At 35.4% G+C, this 20,130-nt stretch overlaps 1 protein-coding gene across 1 annotated transcript; it reads right to left on the bottom strand.

The window, feature by feature from the left end:
• Positions 1–4,447: 4,447 nt before the first annotated feature.
• On the bottom strand, positions 4,448–19,734 carry LOC131164611 (uncharacterized). The gene is made up of 7 exons (XM_058121916.1): positions 18,858–19,734; positions 18,690–18,767; positions 17,942–18,185; positions 10,511–10,613; positions 8,888–9,029; positions 7,012–7,386; positions 4,448–4,934 (listed from the first exon to the last, which is right to left on the bottom strand). The coding sequence occupies exons 1-7, from the start codon at positions 19,485–19,487 to the stop codon at positions 4,734–4,736; spliced, it is 1,773 nt and encodes a 590-aa protein (XP_057977899.1). The 5' UTR covers positions 19,488–19,734; the 3' UTR covers positions 4,448–4,733.
• Positions 19,735–20,130: the final 396 nt, after the last annotated feature.

Genomic DNA, 20,130 nt, shown 5'->3' on the forward strand with positions numbered 1-20,130 from the left:
TGCTATGGTTAGTTCTCATGGTGGTTCTAGGCATTTTCTGTCAAATATATATGACTTTTCTAGGAAAGTATTGAGTTTATATTCTAAAACATAAAAGTGATACTTTTGAAAAGTTTAAAGAATGGAAAACCGTAGTTGAAACTCAAGTTGGCAGAAAAGTTAAAACACTGAGAATAGACAATGAATTAGAATACTTGTCAAATGTATTTTCTGAATTTTGTAAAGTTGAGGGCATTACTAGACATAGGATTGTTAGGGATACTCCCCAACAGAATGGACTAGCTGAAAGGATGAATAGGACTATTCTGGAAAGGGTAAGATGCATGTTAGTCACTTCAGGTCTGCCCAAGACCTTTTGGGCAGAGGCGGTGACCACTGCTGTATACCTTATTAATAGGTGTCCTTCCACAACTCTAAATTTTAAAACCCCTTGAGAAATTTGGTCAGGTAAGCCTGCTGATTATCAGGGTTTAAAAGTTTTTGAGTGCGTCGCCTATGCCCACATTAGAACTGATAAATTAGAGCCTAGAGCTATTAAATGCATTTTTGTATGATACCCAAAGGGGGTTAAAGGCTATAAGCTCTGGGTTGTAAAACCTGGAAAACAAAAATGTATTATTAGCAGGGATGTAGTTTTTAATGAAACTAAAATAGGGGGAAAATCAGAAAATTCAGATAAAAGTGTTAGGCATTTTGATACTAATGACCCACAACTTGAGGTGGAGCAACCCTCCACTTCTCGTAGCCATTTAGAAACAGATACTGCTGATTTTGAGGAGCAAAACTCAGAAACAGAAACCTTTGAATTAAGCAAAACCTACCTTCTAGCACGGGATAGGGAGATGAGGGTCATAAGACCTCCTCAAAGGTATGGGGAAGTTAATATGACAACTTTTGCTCTTTCTGTTGCTGAAACAAAAATTGAGGTGAAGCCTAGGACTTTTAGAGAGGCCATGGATAGTAAAGTGGCTGAAAAATAGATTTTTACAATACAAGAAGAAATGGAATCTCTAAATAAGAATGAGACATGGGTGATGGTACCTAGACCGGAAAAATAGAAACTCATAGGATCCAAGTGGATCTTTAAGAGGAAAGAGGGAATCCCTGGAGTTGAACCACCTAGGTATAAAGCTAGGTTAGTGGCTAAGGGATTTACACAAAGGGAAGGGGTAGACTATAATGAAATATTTTCCCCTGTTGTAAGGCATAGTTCAATTAGAATTCTATTATCTTTTGTTGCTGTACATGACTTGCATTTGGAACAACTTGATATTAAAACTGCTTTCTTGCATGGTACTTTAGAAGAGACAGTTTGTATGCAACCTCCCGAGGGCTTTGATATGAAAATGAATAAAAATCATGTATGTTTATTAAATAAATCTTTATATGGGCTTAAACAATCACCTAGACAATGGTATAAACGATTTGATTCTTACATGATTCAAAAGGATTTCTATAGAAGCAATTATGATGGCTGTGTTTATTTTAAATCATGTGATAAATGTCATATATTTGCTATTGTATGTTGATGACATGTTGGTTGCTTGTGGAGACATGGATATGTTAAATCAAGTTAAGTGCATGCTTAAATCTGAATTTGAAATGAAAGACTTGGGACCTATTAAAAGAATACTTAGTATGGTAATAACTAGAGAAAGGAATAAAAAGCTTCTCTACTTGTCTCAAAAGTCTTATATTTCAAAGGTGTTAAAAAGATTTGGAATGAGTCATGTTAAATCTACTTCTATTCCTGTTGCACAATATGTTAAATTGTCTAGAAAATAGTGTCCTGAAACTGAAAATGAGTTTCTATTTATGAATAGAATTCCTTATGCTAGTATGGTTGATAGTGTAATGTATGCTATGATATGTTCTAGACCTGATCTATCTTATGCTGTAAGTCAAGTGAGTAAATTTATGAGCAAACCTGGAAAACCACATTGGCATGCTTTGAAACAAATTTTTCAATACTTGTCTAAAACAAAACAGTAAGGATTAATATTTGGAAAAAGGGATATGCATTGTGAAATAAGGTTAAAAAGGATATGTAGATTCGACTATGCTGAAAATCTAGATACCAGGAAGTCTTTGTTTGGTATGATCTTTTCTCTTTTAGGTAGTGCTATTACTTGGAAATCTCACATGCAGTCGGTGGTAGCCTTGTCTACCATGGAGGCTGAATATATTACCATGACTAAAGTCTTTAAGGAGGTTATATGGATAAAAGGACTATGCCTAGAGTTAGGAATGTATAGTGGAACCGTTACAATTTATTGTGACAATCAAAGCACTATTCATTTGGTTAGGAATCATGTTTGTTATGATAGGTCCAAACATATAGATGTTAGACTGCATTTTGTGAGGGATATTATTTCTAATGGAGAAATAGAAGTAAGGAAAATTCCAATGGAGGATAATCCTTCTGATATGATGACTAAAGCAGTACCTAAATCTAAGTTTGAACATTGTTCGAACTTAGTTAACCTTGGAAGTTTCTAGTTTTTGTTTTGCAGGAACCGCCATAGGAGATGCTAAGGAGGTGCAAGGGTCACAAACTTGCCAAGGTGGAGAATTGTTGGAGTGTCAAGCTGAAGAAAAATCCTGGCCATTCATTTGATGGAAAGATCAAACGGTTGCTGCTGTTTTTCTTTTGTTATGAGGGACAGTGATGTAATTTTACCTGAAATATATTGTAAATGAAATAAAACAACAGGGGGCATGAGGGAAATTTTTTAGTTCAGTTTTGGGCAACTTTAGAATCGAGGGTTTTTCCCACAGCCGAAAGATTGTAGCGCAAGAGTCTTCTTCACCCGAGCGCAAGACGTCTTCTTCTTCCACAGCTGCAACAAGTCTCCCTCTCTTCAGCCACGAGTCTTCACCAGCGCGAGAGAAGGAGACGGCAGGAGGGCATTTGGCGTTGGGGATCTCCAGTGAAGGTGCACGCTCAGGTAAAGAGGAGGTAATGCACAGATCTATTTCTTGGGAGGGATTTCTTTTAGGAAAATTAGGGAGACGGATAGGAAGAAGCCTAGGGTTCTTCGTAGGTACGAAAGCTTTCTTGGGTCATTCTTGGGCTGATTTCCAGAGGAGATTGGTAAACCAAGAAAGGGTAAATCTTTGTATGTATATTTATTTCCGCCGGATTTAATATAGTATCTCAGAATGTGAGTTTCTACCATAGATGTAGGCCAATTTTTGGGCCGAACCACGTAAATATGTTCTTGTGGGTTGTGATTGTGGCATGTTTATGTTTTGCTAAGTATTGGATTGGTGAACATATATTTTTCTTGATCAGGCTTAGCATACACGCACACATTAAAATAAACAGGTTTTCGTTTAGGTGTGATTGTAGTTGATGCTTTGATTAAAATCTGAAAATAAAATTAGCAGTGAGCTGAATTACACACAAGTGGGAATAGAATGATAATTGTATATGGATATAATAATTTATAAAAAAAAAAAAAAAGCACATAATAGACCTTATATTATATCTTCCAACATAGAATAGATGAAAGTAAATAGGGTTATGAATTCTCATAATCAAATTTGAAAATGATGATTTCTTATTTCCGGATTCATAAAAAATTTTGTATAATTATTTTTTTTTATGATCACGTGTTTGATTAAAGGCATTATCTGTCTATATTTTAACAATTTCGTTATTAACTTAGACATTTTCTATTGCAATAAAAAGAATGCCGCCTTCTTTGCTTCATTTTTAAAATCAAGATTTGCCCCCAAGTCCACCACTTTACCAGTTTCGAAAATGATCCATTTTACACAAGAAAGAATGCAATTTTTTACCTTAATTTATGATCCATGCATGTGTTCTGCAACTGAATACAATTTTTTTCAACAAGAAATCAAAAAATAGATACAACAATTGTCAACAGATGATATCATTTTAGACAGTGAAACAGGGAAAGCAGAGCACAAGTTTCTTGATCATACACTTTGATTTGAAGTAGAAAATCTCTTCCTCGAGGACAGAAACTCAAATAGTATAAACAAAATAAAAATAAAATTAAAAGTACTTTTTTTAAAGAATAGCTCCACATGATTGAAAATTGGCCTTAAATTAATGGTAAAGAAAATAATCCCTATATATAAAAATTAGGGTGAAAGTGAAACTCACACTTTGAGGATGCTTCCCTTACCTTCATAAAATGGGAGCCTTGTCGACCAAACACCATCTCTCTTTTTTTTTTCCCACTTCTACATGAACCATATAATGGAAAATCATCTAAACATGACTTGGCAAGAATCTCACCAGATAATTTTTTGCCCATTTGATTTTAAGCGCCATTAGTGTTAGAAACTTCAACGGATTTCACCCTTCAGTAATAATTTTTTCTTATTATTATTATTATTATTATTATTTAACCTTGCAAATGCCTTCACAGATGCAATCTGAAATTCCAGCAAACAGAACACAAAAGAAAAAAAATGGATGGGCAATAAATAATCATGATTTCGATCATAAAAGTGCAATACTATCTACTAGAAAAACATTTTTTGAGAAAGCGAAAAACCGTGTTTATCCATACAATCTCCTAGACAACCCATTGGCAAGTGACTGCACACAGTAAAGCATCTGTGCTCTTTTCGACTTCTTTGAGTTCCTGGGCAGTGGTGACAGGCTCACCCTCCACCCAAGCCATCAAAAACTCCATTTCCCTGCCTTCTCACACATAACAGGATGACAATTGCAATAAGAACAATGCAACCAAAATCTATTTCATAAATGTTGATATAGCTGCATGGATGGAACTACTGCGCACAGAACCGTGATGTTGTACTAGTGAATGAGGTCCATTCCAGACAGATTTAGGGTTGTCTGAAAAGAGGGTTCCACATAGCTTTAGAAGCATAGGATTTTCAAAACGAAGCAACTCTTCAAACACTCTAGTTTTTTGTCTCTTCTCCAAAGACTCCTGGAACATCAAGAAACCATAATAAAATTATACTTCAAAGCGAAAAAAAAACTTGATTTGCATATAACAGAAATGTAAAAGGGTGCACCAATTGCTCTATGGATACTAAAATTCAGTATGTAATATTTATTGTTGGAACAAATTCTTCTTGAATGAAAACCATATCAACTTGCATAGAGCTCACAATAACACTTATAAAAAAATATAGTTCTTACAAAAAAATCACTAAATGCCAAGCATACTAAAAATCCATCCAAATGCTACAGGGCATGGATGGATGAGTGTGTGGACACTTCCCATGCACATCAAACCATTACTAGTAAGGCAAAGCACTTTCCTGTTTTTTCTCAGGGCATACTGATTGCTGTAGAATCCTCAAACATATCTATTAGCTCTAATTGGACCAACTCACCATTCTGGAAGCAATAGAATCCAAATTTAATTTCAAAACTGAAGTTATTTGTGTGGAAGCTTTGTATTGGTACTCTAGGCATCAGAAAAGACCTTAAAGAGGTGATGCTTCAATGTTTCAACAGAATACCTGGTTTGTCTTAAAAAGGATGAACTTTGAAACATCTTTTCTGGCATTTTAATGTAGCTGGAGCAGTTTAGCTCAGACCTTAGTTCTACAGCAGAATGCAGAATATATCTCATAAATTGTTGCAGATTGGATCATATAGATAGTTATAAGTCAGGTCATCAATCAAAGGATAGCTAATGTGGATTCAGACCAATAGCATGTGGATTACAGGGAATAGTTGTCCTGGATAATCAAGTGCTCATTCAATATTCCAATTTCTACATGTGAGGGGTGAATATTCTCCGCCATATGATGGGTTGGTGCATTGAGAGCATAAATACCAAATGGCTGATTAAAGGGTTCAATAAGCTCAGGATCAGAAACTTTTTCATCAACCACCCAATAACGTTATGCATGTACAGATGTTAGAACTAATTACATGGTTGATCCTATCATAGCTATTGCTTGAACAGTCTGAACGCCTCAGAACTGGTCAAGAATATCGCAGTTTTTTATAAAAAAATAAAAATAAAAACTAATAATAATAAATGGAGATGATGACTATGAACTACCCAGTTACTCTGGGTACCATAGTACCCAACCTGCAGCACAGGTTGAACCCAGCTACAAACCTTAGAACAGCTCCAAAAAGTCATTTGCACGCAATAGGGTTCAAACCAAGTTTCTACACCTCTCAAAGCACTTTTCCTAGCTTGCCCCACCACTAAGCTATCCCCTTGGGGTTAAGGCCTCAAGACATATCTCCTGTCCAGCATAACAAAATGTGTTCATGAATGGAAGAATGGTCTAAAATTTTGAGCTAGCAGCATCTTGGTTTCTTTCTTTGATTGCTTTGAATGTAATCATGTTTAACCACACTGAAAATGTAAAACAGGACAAGGTAAACATGGCTGAAAAGAGTAAGATGAATGAATCTGGTGCTAGGGTAGTCTTAGAGGTGGCCATTAGCGACAAGGTTATGTTCCATTTTCAGCAGTGTGTGTGGGGTTTGTGTTTAGGAGTTTGATTGTTTCTGGTTTCCTTCGTAGAGAACTTGCTTTGTATGCAAGATGGGACACAACACACACAGGGCCACATAATGGAAGTATTAAAAGACATTCAGTGCGACATAAATATTTTAAACTGAGCTTTGACATCTAACCAACAATCAGAGTGCAGATCTCCAGATATCAAATTTTGTTCTTCCTAGTTCCTATTCAAGGTCCTTCCTCTCCAATATTTGGAAGAAGAACTGCATCAAAATTCTTTAATATGGACAAGGTATACAGATGTAAAGCATAAGCTAATGTACATAAATCCAAGCAACCCAGATTCTACCATTCTACAGAAAACTCGTGAAACCTTAGGGTCCTTTCATTTGGAAAAGACTTAATTACCTCAATGTAAAAATTTGCGACTTTTAATCGTATCATAATAAAGAGGGTAAAGGGGAAAGGAGATAAAGACCTATATCATGAATATATATGCAAACTGCACAAGTTAGAACATGACAAAATTGACTGCATCAGAATAAATCAACAGAACAAAGTCAAATACCTTATACTTCTGCTGCCGAATAGGTGCAGCTTCTTCCCCATGATGCCCTGATATTTCTTCTTTTTCAGCATTAGTTTGGAATCCACCACCTATATCCTCTGGAATTTGTGCCAGAGACTCTGATGTGGACTCCTTGCCTGATCTATCACCAAGGAGTGACAGCTCTGAAGTCCCACCCTCACCTCTCCTTTCGATGTCTATCTGATTCTCTTTCTCCTCCAACTTCTCCAACTGGGTGCTATATTGCTGCTCGCTACTATCCACTTTCATCACCTCTCCCTTTTCATCCAAGTCAGCATCTGCATCTTGGTCAAGTGAATTGTCCATATTTGATGAGGTATCCTCCCCACAAGGACTCTCTACAAGGGATATTCCCTGCAACAGGAATTTTTTTTTATAAATAACCAAAACAAGGTTCACAAGAATCTTATAAAGTTGTATAAAATTCAACTCAAACAACAAAATCATTTGGCATGCAGCATTATACATCCATATGGACTCACCTAGTTTTCACTTCAACTGAAGCATGCAAACAGTTTGTAAGTAAATCAGTTTCCAGAGAAAAAGATCGTTATTGTATGCTAGTTGCCTAGAGCAAAGTCAAAATCCCAATTTGCCCTTGAGCAAATTCAGTTTCCCAGTCCATTCAAAGCCTGCTTTAATAATAATAATAATAATAATAATAATTAATTCAACTGGAATAATTTTTTTATCAATAATAATAATAAATTCAACTGGGCAATGTCAAAATCCCAATTTGCCCTTGAGCAAATTCAGTTTCTCAGTCAATTCAAAGCCTGTATTAATAATAAAAATTATTATTATTTCCTATTATTCTTATGTTAAACAAGTACTATTGTCATTATATTATCCTTAGTTGGTTCAAAAGTTATATTTATTTAGTCACTACTGCAATGACAAGTACTACTACAATTGAGTTCTCTCAATAAACGGAATCCAAATCAAATTCCCATATTTGCGAACAACAGCGATAGCAGCAACAAGAACAATTAGAACCCCTAGTGTCACTAGGTGGAGTAATGCATACAAATCCTTTTATGACACTGTAAGCAATCCAGGGTGGTGTCTTCCTAAAGTTGGAGTGTTCTTTTGTCAATTAGGTCACTCTCTTTGCTACCTGGTCTATGTGGCAAGGGCAAAAAATATCCTAACCACCCTTCCCTTTTTTTCTGAGTAATGCGAACTACAATTGTGTCCATTCCTTTGTTGAAAGAACAAAAACCAATTTTTTGAAACAATATGAGTCATAACCAAACACATAGAAATAAAAACAAAAACAAAAACAAACATACAAGTCTACCATCTAAATCAAGACTTAGACAAAGTCCCAAAAAAATCCTAAATAAGCATCATTCATTAGATATGAATCCTTTTGCCAGTCTAGGATGAGATAGATTGAATTAAAAATAAACCTTAGGTCCCATATCCACGTTCTGTCCAACCCTTCTAAAACTCAATTTTACCGTGCAAAATTCTGATTCAAAACAATTTAATACAGGGTGCTAGAATACCCTGTTAATCATGGATTAAAAGAATTCAGTATATAGATATATAGTTTTTGATTTACAAGGAAGACAGCCCATGTTTGGTGTAAAAAGGGGTTAGGAATAACAGCTGCAATCAATATAAAAATTCTGCAATACTATTTTAAATAAATATCTGAGCAATGATAAATGCAGCATTCTTTCAAGATAGGACAAAACTTAGCCTCATCATTAGTCTAAATACTTCGTGCTATACCTGAGGGATTTGTTTACAATTTCTTTTTCTTCATGCTTGCAGAAATATGAATATTAAAGCAAAGGTTGAATCTGTAGTCAGCAGTCACCAAGAATTAGGGGAAAAGATTGTATACCTCTTGTTTGAACTCTGAAGCCAGATTACCATCACAGCTACCAATCTGATCCTCAACAATTTGAGCATTGTCCTTGCGTTCCAGCCTGCGGCGTCTTACAACACATATAGCACACAGACAGTCATCTTTATGGCGCTTGATTCTGTAAAGGACCAAAATAAAGTACAAAAAAGAGGAAACAATTAGATTGCAGCATGAAAGGACCACAAAAGAAAATCATTAAACAGGTATAGAGGTGGGTCCAAACCATGAAGTCCTAACATGGAGATTCTTCAGTCAGATTTTTCTTTAATTATGTTTTGGGAGGGGGGAAGGGGGATTGTGCAGGGGTTGTGTTGGTTAAACACATGGAAGTGTGACAGAATGACAAGATCTAGCAGAAATTTAAAAAGAAATAAATCAAGCATGCAATCAAAATAGAACTGTGTAGTACTACTGTCCTATAATGTGCCTATTGTCATCGAAAGGACTAAGAAAATTCAACCATTAGTATTATGGACGCAGCTTAAAGAGTGCTTTAACAGCTATAAAATTGAACACTCCAACATTTCATGAATCAACTCTATAATACAACTTTAAGGATAAAAAAAGTAGGCAGTGTATAATGCTAAAACTTAACACACGGGAGATCCAAAAGAATAATACATGGCAATTAGTATGTCTTTGCAGTCAAATCAGTGCATTTATTTAATTTTTCTGTATATTCTTATTTTTCAATTTTTTACAGAAAAAAATATTTGAAGAAAAGTGGTGAGAAATACGAAGTGAAGGAAAAACATCCTCCAACAATACTCAGGACAACAAATAAATAAATAAAAAGAAGCAGCCATTAGTGCGGCAAAGATTTCCAAACATGCTGGGAATTATTAAAGGCCACTAGGCTCAAGATGGATAAGCCCACAAGGAATTTCTTCCAAAGCAAATGCAAAGACAAACAATGGTGCTCAAAGATTCAAGCATTCCTCTCTATTAATCAAGAAAACACGAGACAACTAGACAAATCCATCACAGCATCCTTATCACTCTCAAAACCCCTAAAGGAAGTGAGCAACAACAAGATTTTAAATAGCAGTAAAGGGTAGTGTAGCATAACAGTAATAATTGCAGCAAAAAAAAAAAAGGAATAGTGGATTTTACAAAAATGGATGCAGATGTATGATTGCACATGTTATGGAAGGCTTGCCATTAAAGATGAAGCAAGGCTCACCATTTGAGATTTTACGTTTTAATTGGAATGTCAGTGTACAGACAGTTTTCAGTTTTGATAAAGCAAGGCTCGACATTAAAGATGAACAGAGGAAGAAAATTATCTCTATAGTATAACTTCATCTCAGATTGCTAATTCACCCTAACCCACTAGCATCATTCAAATGCTAATCTCTCTACAAATCGAGCAAGAAAACTGGTTATCATAATTCATTATACAAGAAATTATCAGTATGGACAAGGATATTTTCCCATTTCACAATTCTGAGATTTTGACTGCAATTCTGATATCAACTCCGTCAAATTCTTCAACCCGAAAGTACAAGCAAGAAGGGAAAAAAAAATGATTCCAATTAAAAATTGTGTCATATTATTATTACCGAAAAAAAATATACATGAAAATCTGTAGAAACATACCCATGCCGCCTTCGTTTCTTGTGTTTTGAGTGAGCACCCTTAATATGAACTTTTCCCTGAACAGACTGTGTGGCATCATCCTCCACTTGAATGATTTGAACACCTATGAGAAATATAAATGTATATTCATGATGCCATATTTGAAATTCAACTGAAAAATCAAACCAACCCATGAGAATGAATGAAACAAGAGCATGATGATAACACAGCAGGTCCGTAACTCTTAGCAATATCCTCAGTTCATTTTTCTTACTTTTTCCCTTCTGAATTTTTCCCTCCCCCCTTAGTTTTGTGGGGTAAGGGGCAGCTGCAAGTTTTTGATAAACAAAGAAATTTATAGAGAGAAAATAAAGATACAATATAGAGGAATAACATCCTCCAACCAAACAAGAAAAAAAGGGGGGGGGGGGTGTGGAAATATAAAAAAAGAAAATTAAAAAAGGAAACAATCAACAGTGCAAAGCTAATGAAGCAAAGCAGCTCAGTCATGCTGCATGTCAAATAAAAGGATACCTCCGAAGTGGCCATTCACAGAGGACCAATGTGATGCAAGGAAAAATACCTCAGTCCAAACCAAAGTAGGAGAAATAACAATACACTTGAAGCTTGCAGCTTCTGTTACAACCAGGTCACCTACAGAGATTTCTTCTTCTTTTCCTTCTCGAAACTCCTAAAAGGAAGACAGACTATCCAAAGAAATGGCCAAACCCAAAGCTCCCCCAAAACACCAATTAAATTATTCCAAATAGATGGAGAACCACCAATGGAGAACTTTAAATCATGGTTGAGTGTTACATAACAGTTTTTTGGGCTCCTGATAACATTACATACTACTAAGTCGGTGGGAAGAAAAATCACAGCCATAGTGACTGTTACAGAGCACCTATCATTACGTGATGACCACTACTGTTATACCCAAATTTTTTTATTTTTTATTTTCTAACTTTTTCTTCTCATTTCATTTTTCTTTTCCCCTTCAAAAAATTATTCTCCATAAGCTATGTGGGAGGGAGGGGGGAGATTATAATGAGGGTAATTATATACATAATTTATTTTTTTAATGTTCACAACAGATGGATATTTTTTCTTGTTCAAGTTGTTACTATATTTATTTAATGATAAAATTTATTATTATGTATTATAGTTTTAAAGTTTAGGATATAATTGTACAGTATAACATGTTAGTTTATATTTATTAGATTTTTATTACTTTAACAAGTTAAATAATAGAACTTGATTAATTTATTATATTATTTGTATGTCTTATGCATCTAATAGATTAGCGGAGTGCATAGTGGATTTTGTTTTATTAATTAATTTATCAAACATATGATTAATGAAAAAGATAAAAGTGTGTGTGTGTGTGTGTAATTTTTCTATCCATAATGGTTTAAAACAAATGTAAAATTTTATTGCCCTTATTAAATAATGTTAGTTGAACTGAAGGATCCAACAAGCATTAAACTCTTTTTAAGAAGAGTTAAAACTTAAAACATGTAAATATACCAATCAACATAACAAAGTGCACGCCTGAAAATTCATGGCCTAACCCTCTTCGTTATGTAACATCCACTACTCCTGCTTCCTGCTACACCCATTATCATTATGTTACACTACCTGCTACCGCTATTAAAAACCATGCTTTAGATGTTTATATTGTAGCGTAGATTTTTATTTTAGTTTCGAAATTTTCTAGCTATTTTAGAGATTAGTTAGTTTAGGTTTATTTTGTGTATTTTAAGAACTTTGGGGTATTGAAGAGTAGTTTGACCCTAAACATTTTTAAACAAAAAGCAGCCCCCCGCCCCCCCTCCTCCACGCAATAAAAACCACCTAGAAACTACTCATAAACTGGGCCTCCACAAGAATAGGTTGTATGAGTACCCCAAAAGGGACACCTAAGTCAGTAATAGGCCAATTCAAGAGAACACACCCTGCCACACTAGCATATTGAGAAAGAACATTAAACTATGCAAAATCGCCCTCTACCACTCTCAAACAAGTTAATCTACAACCTGACTTTTTCTCAAAAATATGAAAAATGGTCAACACATTAAGGAAGCAACCACATAATTCAACAAGAAAAGGATGCTAAAAATGCGAGATAGATAATTTCTCTTGAACCCCAGCCCAATCCCTTCCACAAAGCTAAGCCTCTCTCCACCCTTCTACCAATCATCCTAGTCAAACTGTCAATCACATGAATGAAAAGAATCAGAGAAAGCAGAACCCCTTGTCCAACACTCCCAAAACCTTTCCTCTCTACAACCATATCCAAACTATTCCAACAAACATGGCCATACGCCTTCTCAAAATTTAATTATAAAATAATGTATTTCCTCCCTCTTCTATTAGCATCAGTTGCAACCTCATTTGCCTCCAAAGCTAAATTTAAAATCCAATGGCCAAAATAAAAGCACTATGAGATGAAAAGTGTCCATTAACACTCTGGCGGGTCTGTTAGATGGGACTTTAGTCACAGTTTTAAAAACACTCATTAGTCAACTAGTAGGCCTCAAATCCCTAACCCTAATAGACCTTCTAAAGATTTATGTGATATTTGAGAATGCAAATTGGTAAGTTACCCTTCAGCTTACAATCAATACAACAAGACCAAGAATGAAATCTTAGATCAAATTTAGGCTGTAATTGGATAATCAAATTATATACTCTATAGAACTACACCCTTCAATTTCCCTTTTCCTTTAAACAAGTGTGGCATTTAAAGCCTTAGAAAAATTAGTTGAAAGAGCTGGCACAGCCAGAAAGATCATCCACACCAGTGAAAATCAAATGTACATCCTATGAGTACAACAACATAATCTACACTGACACAAGAAGAAACTTCTAAGAATTGCACCAGTTATAAGAGTAGAGATAAATTTCTATGAAACACCCCCCCCCCCCCACTCCTTTTCTCCCTGGGGGGTAGAGAGTGATTTTACAGCCAAATCAATACAACAACAACAACAACAAAACCAAGCCTTAGTCCCACTAAGTGGGGTCGGCTATATGAATCCTTTTCCGCCAATTTATGCGATCATGAACCATTTCTTTTGATAGATTCAAAGATATTAAATCCTTACTCACTATCTCCTCCCAAGTTATTTTAGGTCTACCCCTACCCCTTCTACTGCCCCCCACAGTAACTAAGTCACTCTTCCTCACAGGTGCACTATAGGGCCTACGTTGCAAGTGTCCATACCATCTGAGTCGTCCTTCCCTTATCTTATCTTCTATAGGAGCTACACCTAACTTACCACGAATATGTTCATTCCTTAATTTATCTTTCAATGTTATACCACTCATCCATCTAAGCATCCTCATCTCGGCAACTTTTACTTTTTGGATATTATGTTTCTTCGTCGCCCAACATTCTGATCCATATAGCATAACTGGTCTTATAGCTGTCCTATAAAACTTCCCTTTCAATTTTAAGGGTATTCTACGATCACATAAAACACTTGAAGAACTTCTCCATTTTACCCAACCTGCTTTAACTCTATGCATTACATCAACTTCAATTTCTCCTTCAGCTTGCATAATAGATCCAAGGTATCGAAATCTACAAGTGCTATTTATTTCTTCATCATCAAGTTTAACTTTGTCTCCAATATTCCTCCTATCATTACTAAAATTACATTTCATATATTCTGTTTTATTTCTACTTATCTTAAAGCCTCTAGATTTCAAAGCTTCTCTCCATAATTCTAACTCAGCCTCTACTCCATCCCTAGTTTCGTCAATTAATACAATATCATCTGCAAACAACATACACCATGGAACCTCCTTTTGAATACTCTTAGTCAATTGGTCCATCACTAAAGCAAAAAGATAAGGACTCAAAGCAGATCCTTGATGTACACCTATGGTAATTGGAAATTCTCTAGTTTCTCCATCTATAGTCTTTACACTAGTCATTACTCCATCGTACATATCCTTAATGACATCGGTATACTTACAACATACACCCTTTTTTTCTAAAACCCACCATAGAACTTCCCTAGGTATCCTATCATATGCTTTCTCAAGGTCAATAAATATCATATGCAAGTCCCTCTTCTTTTCTCTAAACTTTTCCATTAATCTTCTTAAAAGATAAATAGCTTCTGTGGTAGATCTCCCAGAAACCAAATTGATTTTCTGAGATCTTCGTTTCTAACCTTAATCTTTGTTCAACTATTCTTTCCCATAGTTTCATCGTATGACTCATAAGTTTAATTCCACGATAGTTATTACAATTTTGAATATCTCCTTTATTTTTGTATATAGGTATTAAAGTACTTTTCCTCCATTCATCTGGCATTTTCTTAGTTTTTACAATTGTATTAAATAAATTAGTTAACCATATAATTCCGTTATCACCCAAGCATTTCCAAACTTCAATTGGGATGTTATCTGGTCCCATAGCTTTCCCATTTTTCATCTTTTTTAGTGCAAATAGTGGAACCCCAATAAATTTTTAAATTGAACTATCAGCTCTATCAACATCCACACGTTTATTCATATTCACACCACTAATGCTCAAAGTTCCAACTTTTTCCTCCTTGGACATCATCATCTTTGTCTTTCTTACAGCTGCTTCAAAAGATTTCTCTCTTACAGAATCAACTTCCACAGGCAAGCCTTCTATGACACAATCTCGATTAACAGCAGTAGCTACAGTTCAAAACTGGCTCTTATTTTACATATCTGTAAGAAGTAATATCAATCATTACAAGTACCTGAGGACAAAGTACGCATGGTCAGAAAATTTATTGGAACATTACTAATAGAACATGACAATGGCGCTAATCTGGGCACTTCTTACAAGTTTGCAGAATGTGAACCCACATAGTTCTTTCCCTTTCAAGCTCCTACTAGAAATGTGTGATATAGATCTCAAAACAAAAATCTTCCATCCAAAAACCATGTCCAACCAAGGAAGGACACTAGGCCTGTCAAATCAGTTGGATCAGTGGGTCAGCCTAGTGGTTGAACCTGTGATGTCACCATAATATTAAAAAGTATACACATATTTTTTATAAAACAGTACAAATTTTATTTACAATTTATTAGCGTGTATATATACTACAATTATAATATAACACTAATCTAAGACAATATTATGCTAGTAATAATAACCTATTAGCTAATTAAAGTAAAAAATATTTACTAATAGTCTAATACATTATAAATAAAATTAATACTATTTAATAAAAAAAATTTTATTTTTATTATCATTAGAATTATTATTTAATCATTATATTAGGAAACAAATAATGAAAATAGAATAAAAGAAAGTGTTTGATTCAATTAATAATTTAATTAATTTAATGTGTTATATATATATATATATAATTAATTAATTAACAATTTACTTAATTCTACATACCTTTCACTTGGGAATTAAACAAATGAGGTAAGTTGGTAATAGTGGTAACCTGATACTCAATAGAAATTGGAAACTCAAATGCAAGTCCTACTGCAATCTCATTTGCCTTATATTTTTTAAAGGACTGGTTTGAACCCCTGCTGACCCCGGTTTGGTCTGGTTCTGACCAGGTCAGCTGGGTCAGTACTGGTTTGTGCCATCTCAAGGTTTGGGAACTTGCCCGGACTAGCCTGTTGATCAGTTCCAGTTGAATCTGGATGGACCAGCCAGTCCAGTCCAGATTTTAAAACCATAAACCAAACTATTGAGTATGAGACAACAAAATTATGATCGTCTAATTATAAACCATGGTCTTACAAGCTTCCAAGTCCTAGCTGCAGAATGACATCGCCGTTATTTTGGAGGATCGTCAACAAGTACGCAAGGCCCCTAAAAAACTAAGATCTTGCACCAAGATGTCAGTTCCATGTATCATGTTTGTCGGATGTTGAGCCAAACCCCTAATAGCTTAAGCATTTGTGTTGATTGATGATCTGATCAGGGTTTAAGTCTCATGATTTAAGTTTTCCCCCTGTTATGTTCATTGCAGTGCACTTTGTTCTGCTTGTATTTGAGCACCTAACCTCCTCACATGCAAAATGATGATGCAAGTGAAGGTAAGTGTTGGATGGCCTGAGATAAGATGCTAACTCCAATTCCTAACAGCTTAAGCTTTTGGGATGGCTGATTATCTAATAATATGATGCTCAGACTGCTGCTGGGAAAATATTTTCTCTATTGATCATCTTTTATGTAGTATAGGAGGGGACAGTTCTCCAAAAAGAATCACATATATAGCAACTGCAGAAGGACAAAGGACAAGCCAACTATACATTGATTCTGATTCTGCCTGCTTCAATAGTCATCTCTTTTAAACATGTTTATTGCTAACTTGTACTGCCTACTAATGTCATTTTTTAGCTCTTTGTAATTATTGTCAAAAAAAATTAAGGCCATAGTAAGATAAACAAAGATATATCATGCCTTTCTCTGGCAGGAATGTGGTGTATCCATCCGTCTGGAAGGAACCATTAGTCATAAGAGCAAAAAGCTATGATTTAACAGTGTTAGACTACCACTTTACCTAAAAACTTAAGTTGTTAGCTTGTAGACCAACAATGTATATCAAGCCTTAACACTTCCCTGCGCATGCACCCCAACTGCACTTGAAGAGATAAACAAATGATAAAAAACACTCATTACAGGGAATACAATAATTTTAAATACCATACAATAAACGCGGGCAACAAGACTAGACCTCATGGTAACCAGCTCTAGATTACCACTTTAGCTAAAACCTTAACCTGTTAGGTTATGGGCCAACAGTGTCTATCAGGCCTTAAAAAGCATAATTGAGAAACATGACATGAATTTATGTTGTTTTGCAGGTTTCAGGGTGCGTGGTGTTTTGGGCATCAAGAGAAACATGACATGAATTTCTTTCCCTTTTCTCATTAATGTAATATCTTTGGGAGGAAAGTAGGATCATCTTCAATGCTCCAGACCCAGAATTGATGCCAGAAGATAATGAAACACATGTTGTCAAAAATGCCTTTTTGGGGTTCAGGCTCAACTAAAAGAAATCCAATTTTCAATTTTCAAAAATGTTGACTCATTTGCTTCAACATATTCCTGATGCCTGATCAGCAAGAAGTCATGAATTAAACCATTGCCATCTAGGAGTTAGGATATTGACCAATCATTGAATTTGATTTCTTGTTTGATTAACATACCACAGATTTTTCAAATTTTTTAAATGAAGAATTTCTCATAGAAAACTTAATACACAGACAACAAAAAGGAAAGTTATTACATACCACATATTTTTCAAACTTTTTAAATGAAGAATTTCTCATAGAAAACTTAATACACGGACAACAAAAAGGAAAGTTATTTGCCTAGAACACACAATGTTTGATAAAATAAATTTATTTTACTTTCCATCAAACAATCAAAATAGCTAGAAGAAAATCTAAGAAAATCAAAATACACATGGAGGAGATTACTGAAACCCTCACCCTCAAGTCTCCTTGGATGTCCGCTGTACAGCCCAGCTGTTGTCCAATATTTTGTGAAGTTCTTCTTAACCCGCTTCAGTAGTTCCAAAATATAATCACCCTTGTTGTTATACTTATAACAATTATCCCAAATAAACTGTACATCCTTATAGACATCCTCCGAATTAATGTACTTAACTCCATTTTCAAGATTGCTGCATATTGTACCAAAATCCATCGGTGTATCAATTACATCAAAATAATCCTAGTTCCAGCCAGAGAGAGAAACATATTAGCCCATATAACATTTATTAAAAAAAATATTTAAAAGAAGAAGAAAAGTGAGGAAGATAATATTGTTACAACTGGCATAACTCGAGTACCTTTATCATCCAAGACACCACAACAAACCACAGAATAATAAGACTAGTAAGAACCCTAAATAATGCACAAAATGCCAAATAAACAGAATAAGTATAAGTGAAAAAAAGGTAACAGCCCTGACGTACAGAAGTTCCACACAATAGACAATACCCAAGAAATTACAAGAACTTTACACTTCACAATATGCCATCCAAAGAGCTCTATACAGCCTTTCTGGAATAGGGGGACTTCCCTCTTTCCGCAAAAAAAATAAAAATAAAAATCAGAGAGAGAAAAGCGAAGAAAAGATAGAGGAAGAGATTCCAAACTATTTTACTATAGAGACCATAGCGGTATTTTAGCACACAGCAAGATTATGTAACATTACACAGGAATTAAAACTCACAGGTATCCCAAGTGCTATAGGATTCACTGGAACATTGAAGGGCTCAGCTGCATCCATTTTCATAACCTTCTTAATCACCTACAAGAGGACAAAAAAATTCTTGCCTCAATCAGTCAAGGGAATGTCAGGTTCTACAAGTTCAAAACCTTCAGTAAATTTGCAATGTACCACAAGGGCAGCATCTAATTCAGCCTTGTTGTAGCAAGGATTCAAGTGAGGTGATCTTATATCTCTTTGCAGGGTATTATCGCCCTGCGGCAGTAAGGCACTAGTACTTTTGTTTACACTGGAAGATCCCATTCCCCTTGACGTTTTAATCTTTATGCTTCCTGATTTCTTCGACGTCCCCAAAACAGGTATTTTCAAATCAGACAATGAGTTGGCACTATCTTCCATCTTCTCAGTAACTACTCCTTGTTTGTCTAAGCCCACTTGCAAGCTGCTCCTATCAGTATCACTTTGCGTGGGGGCATCTGATGAAGCAGGGTGAGAGTCTAACGTTTTTGAAGTCCTGAGCTTCACCTTAACACGCCCATAACCCGATTTCTCTGCTGGCTTGCCAATCAACCCGTCAGAATTAATATTTGCGAACTTGTCAGGTCGATGATCGGATACTCTTGGGGACGGTGTTTCAGCCTCCATCCCAGAATCAGAATCAAACCCGGCATGATCAAAATCACCCAACCCAGAAATATCCTCGGCATTTCGACTGGCAGCATTTGGCAATGCCTCATCTGTGCCCGCGACGACAGAGGGCCTCTTTGGATTGCCTTTCTTTTGGCCGCGCCTGCGCTTCATGATCTCACTTTCTTACCGTCAACAAGCTTCCTCGTTTTACAGAAACTATTTTCTTCAGACAGACGGAATTGGGGGAAAATTTTCAATCCCGAAAGCCGTAATGAAGAAACTAATTTCCGGGAAAATATTGAAAAACCAAAGTAACCCTAGCTCGTATCTATCGGAATAAAGCTGGAAGATGAAGGAGGGTTTCCTCTGATTCCGAAAGCTCGACCCTTGTTCTTGCGTATTATGGGTCTCGATGGAAGAAGGAGTTTTTTTTCCCATTTTATTATTATTTTAAATAATATATTAAATAATATTGTGAAAAATATTTTCACAATCACGTTCACGTAATTTCGTTATTTGGTCCAACGAGATTTAAATAAATAATATTGGAGCGTCAGTAAGATTTAAACGATGGGGTGGCCATTAAATCACATGTAACGGACAAATCTCGCTGCACCAAATAGTGAGATTTGCATAGTCACTCTCAGAAGTAAGGTTTCTCTTCCTACAGATGTTCTATTTCCTTCCTCCTAAAAATGTGATTTCTTGTTTTAGAAAGATTTCAACAACTTCAGGTGAGCAACAAACACCAAATCCGAGAACCTACCTTCCATCTAAAAATCAAATTGCCCCCTACAACTCGCAACCTGGAAGC

This window comes from Malania oleifera, chromosome 9 (assembly GCF_029873635.1).
Source record: "Malania oleifera isolate guangnan ecotype guangnan chromosome 9, ASM2987363v1, whole genome shotgun sequence".
Lineage (NCBI taxonomy): Eukaryota > Viridiplantae > Streptophyta > Magnoliopsida > Santalales > Ximeniaceae > Malania > Malania oleifera.

Coding starts and splice junctions, on each gene's coding strand:
- LOC131164611 (XM_058121916.1), bottom strand. CDS start 19,487: ATGAAGCGCAGGCGCGGCCAAAAGAAAGGCAATCCAAAGAGGCCCTCT. Junction 10,614..17,941: donor ACATCCAAGGAGACTTGAGG/GTGAGGGTTTCA, acceptor TATTTCTCATAG/GTGTTCAAATCATTCAAGTG. Junction 9,030..10,510: donor AAGAAACGAAGGCGGCATGG/GTATGTTTCTAC, acceptor GGTCCTTTACAG/AATCAAGCGCCATAAAGATG.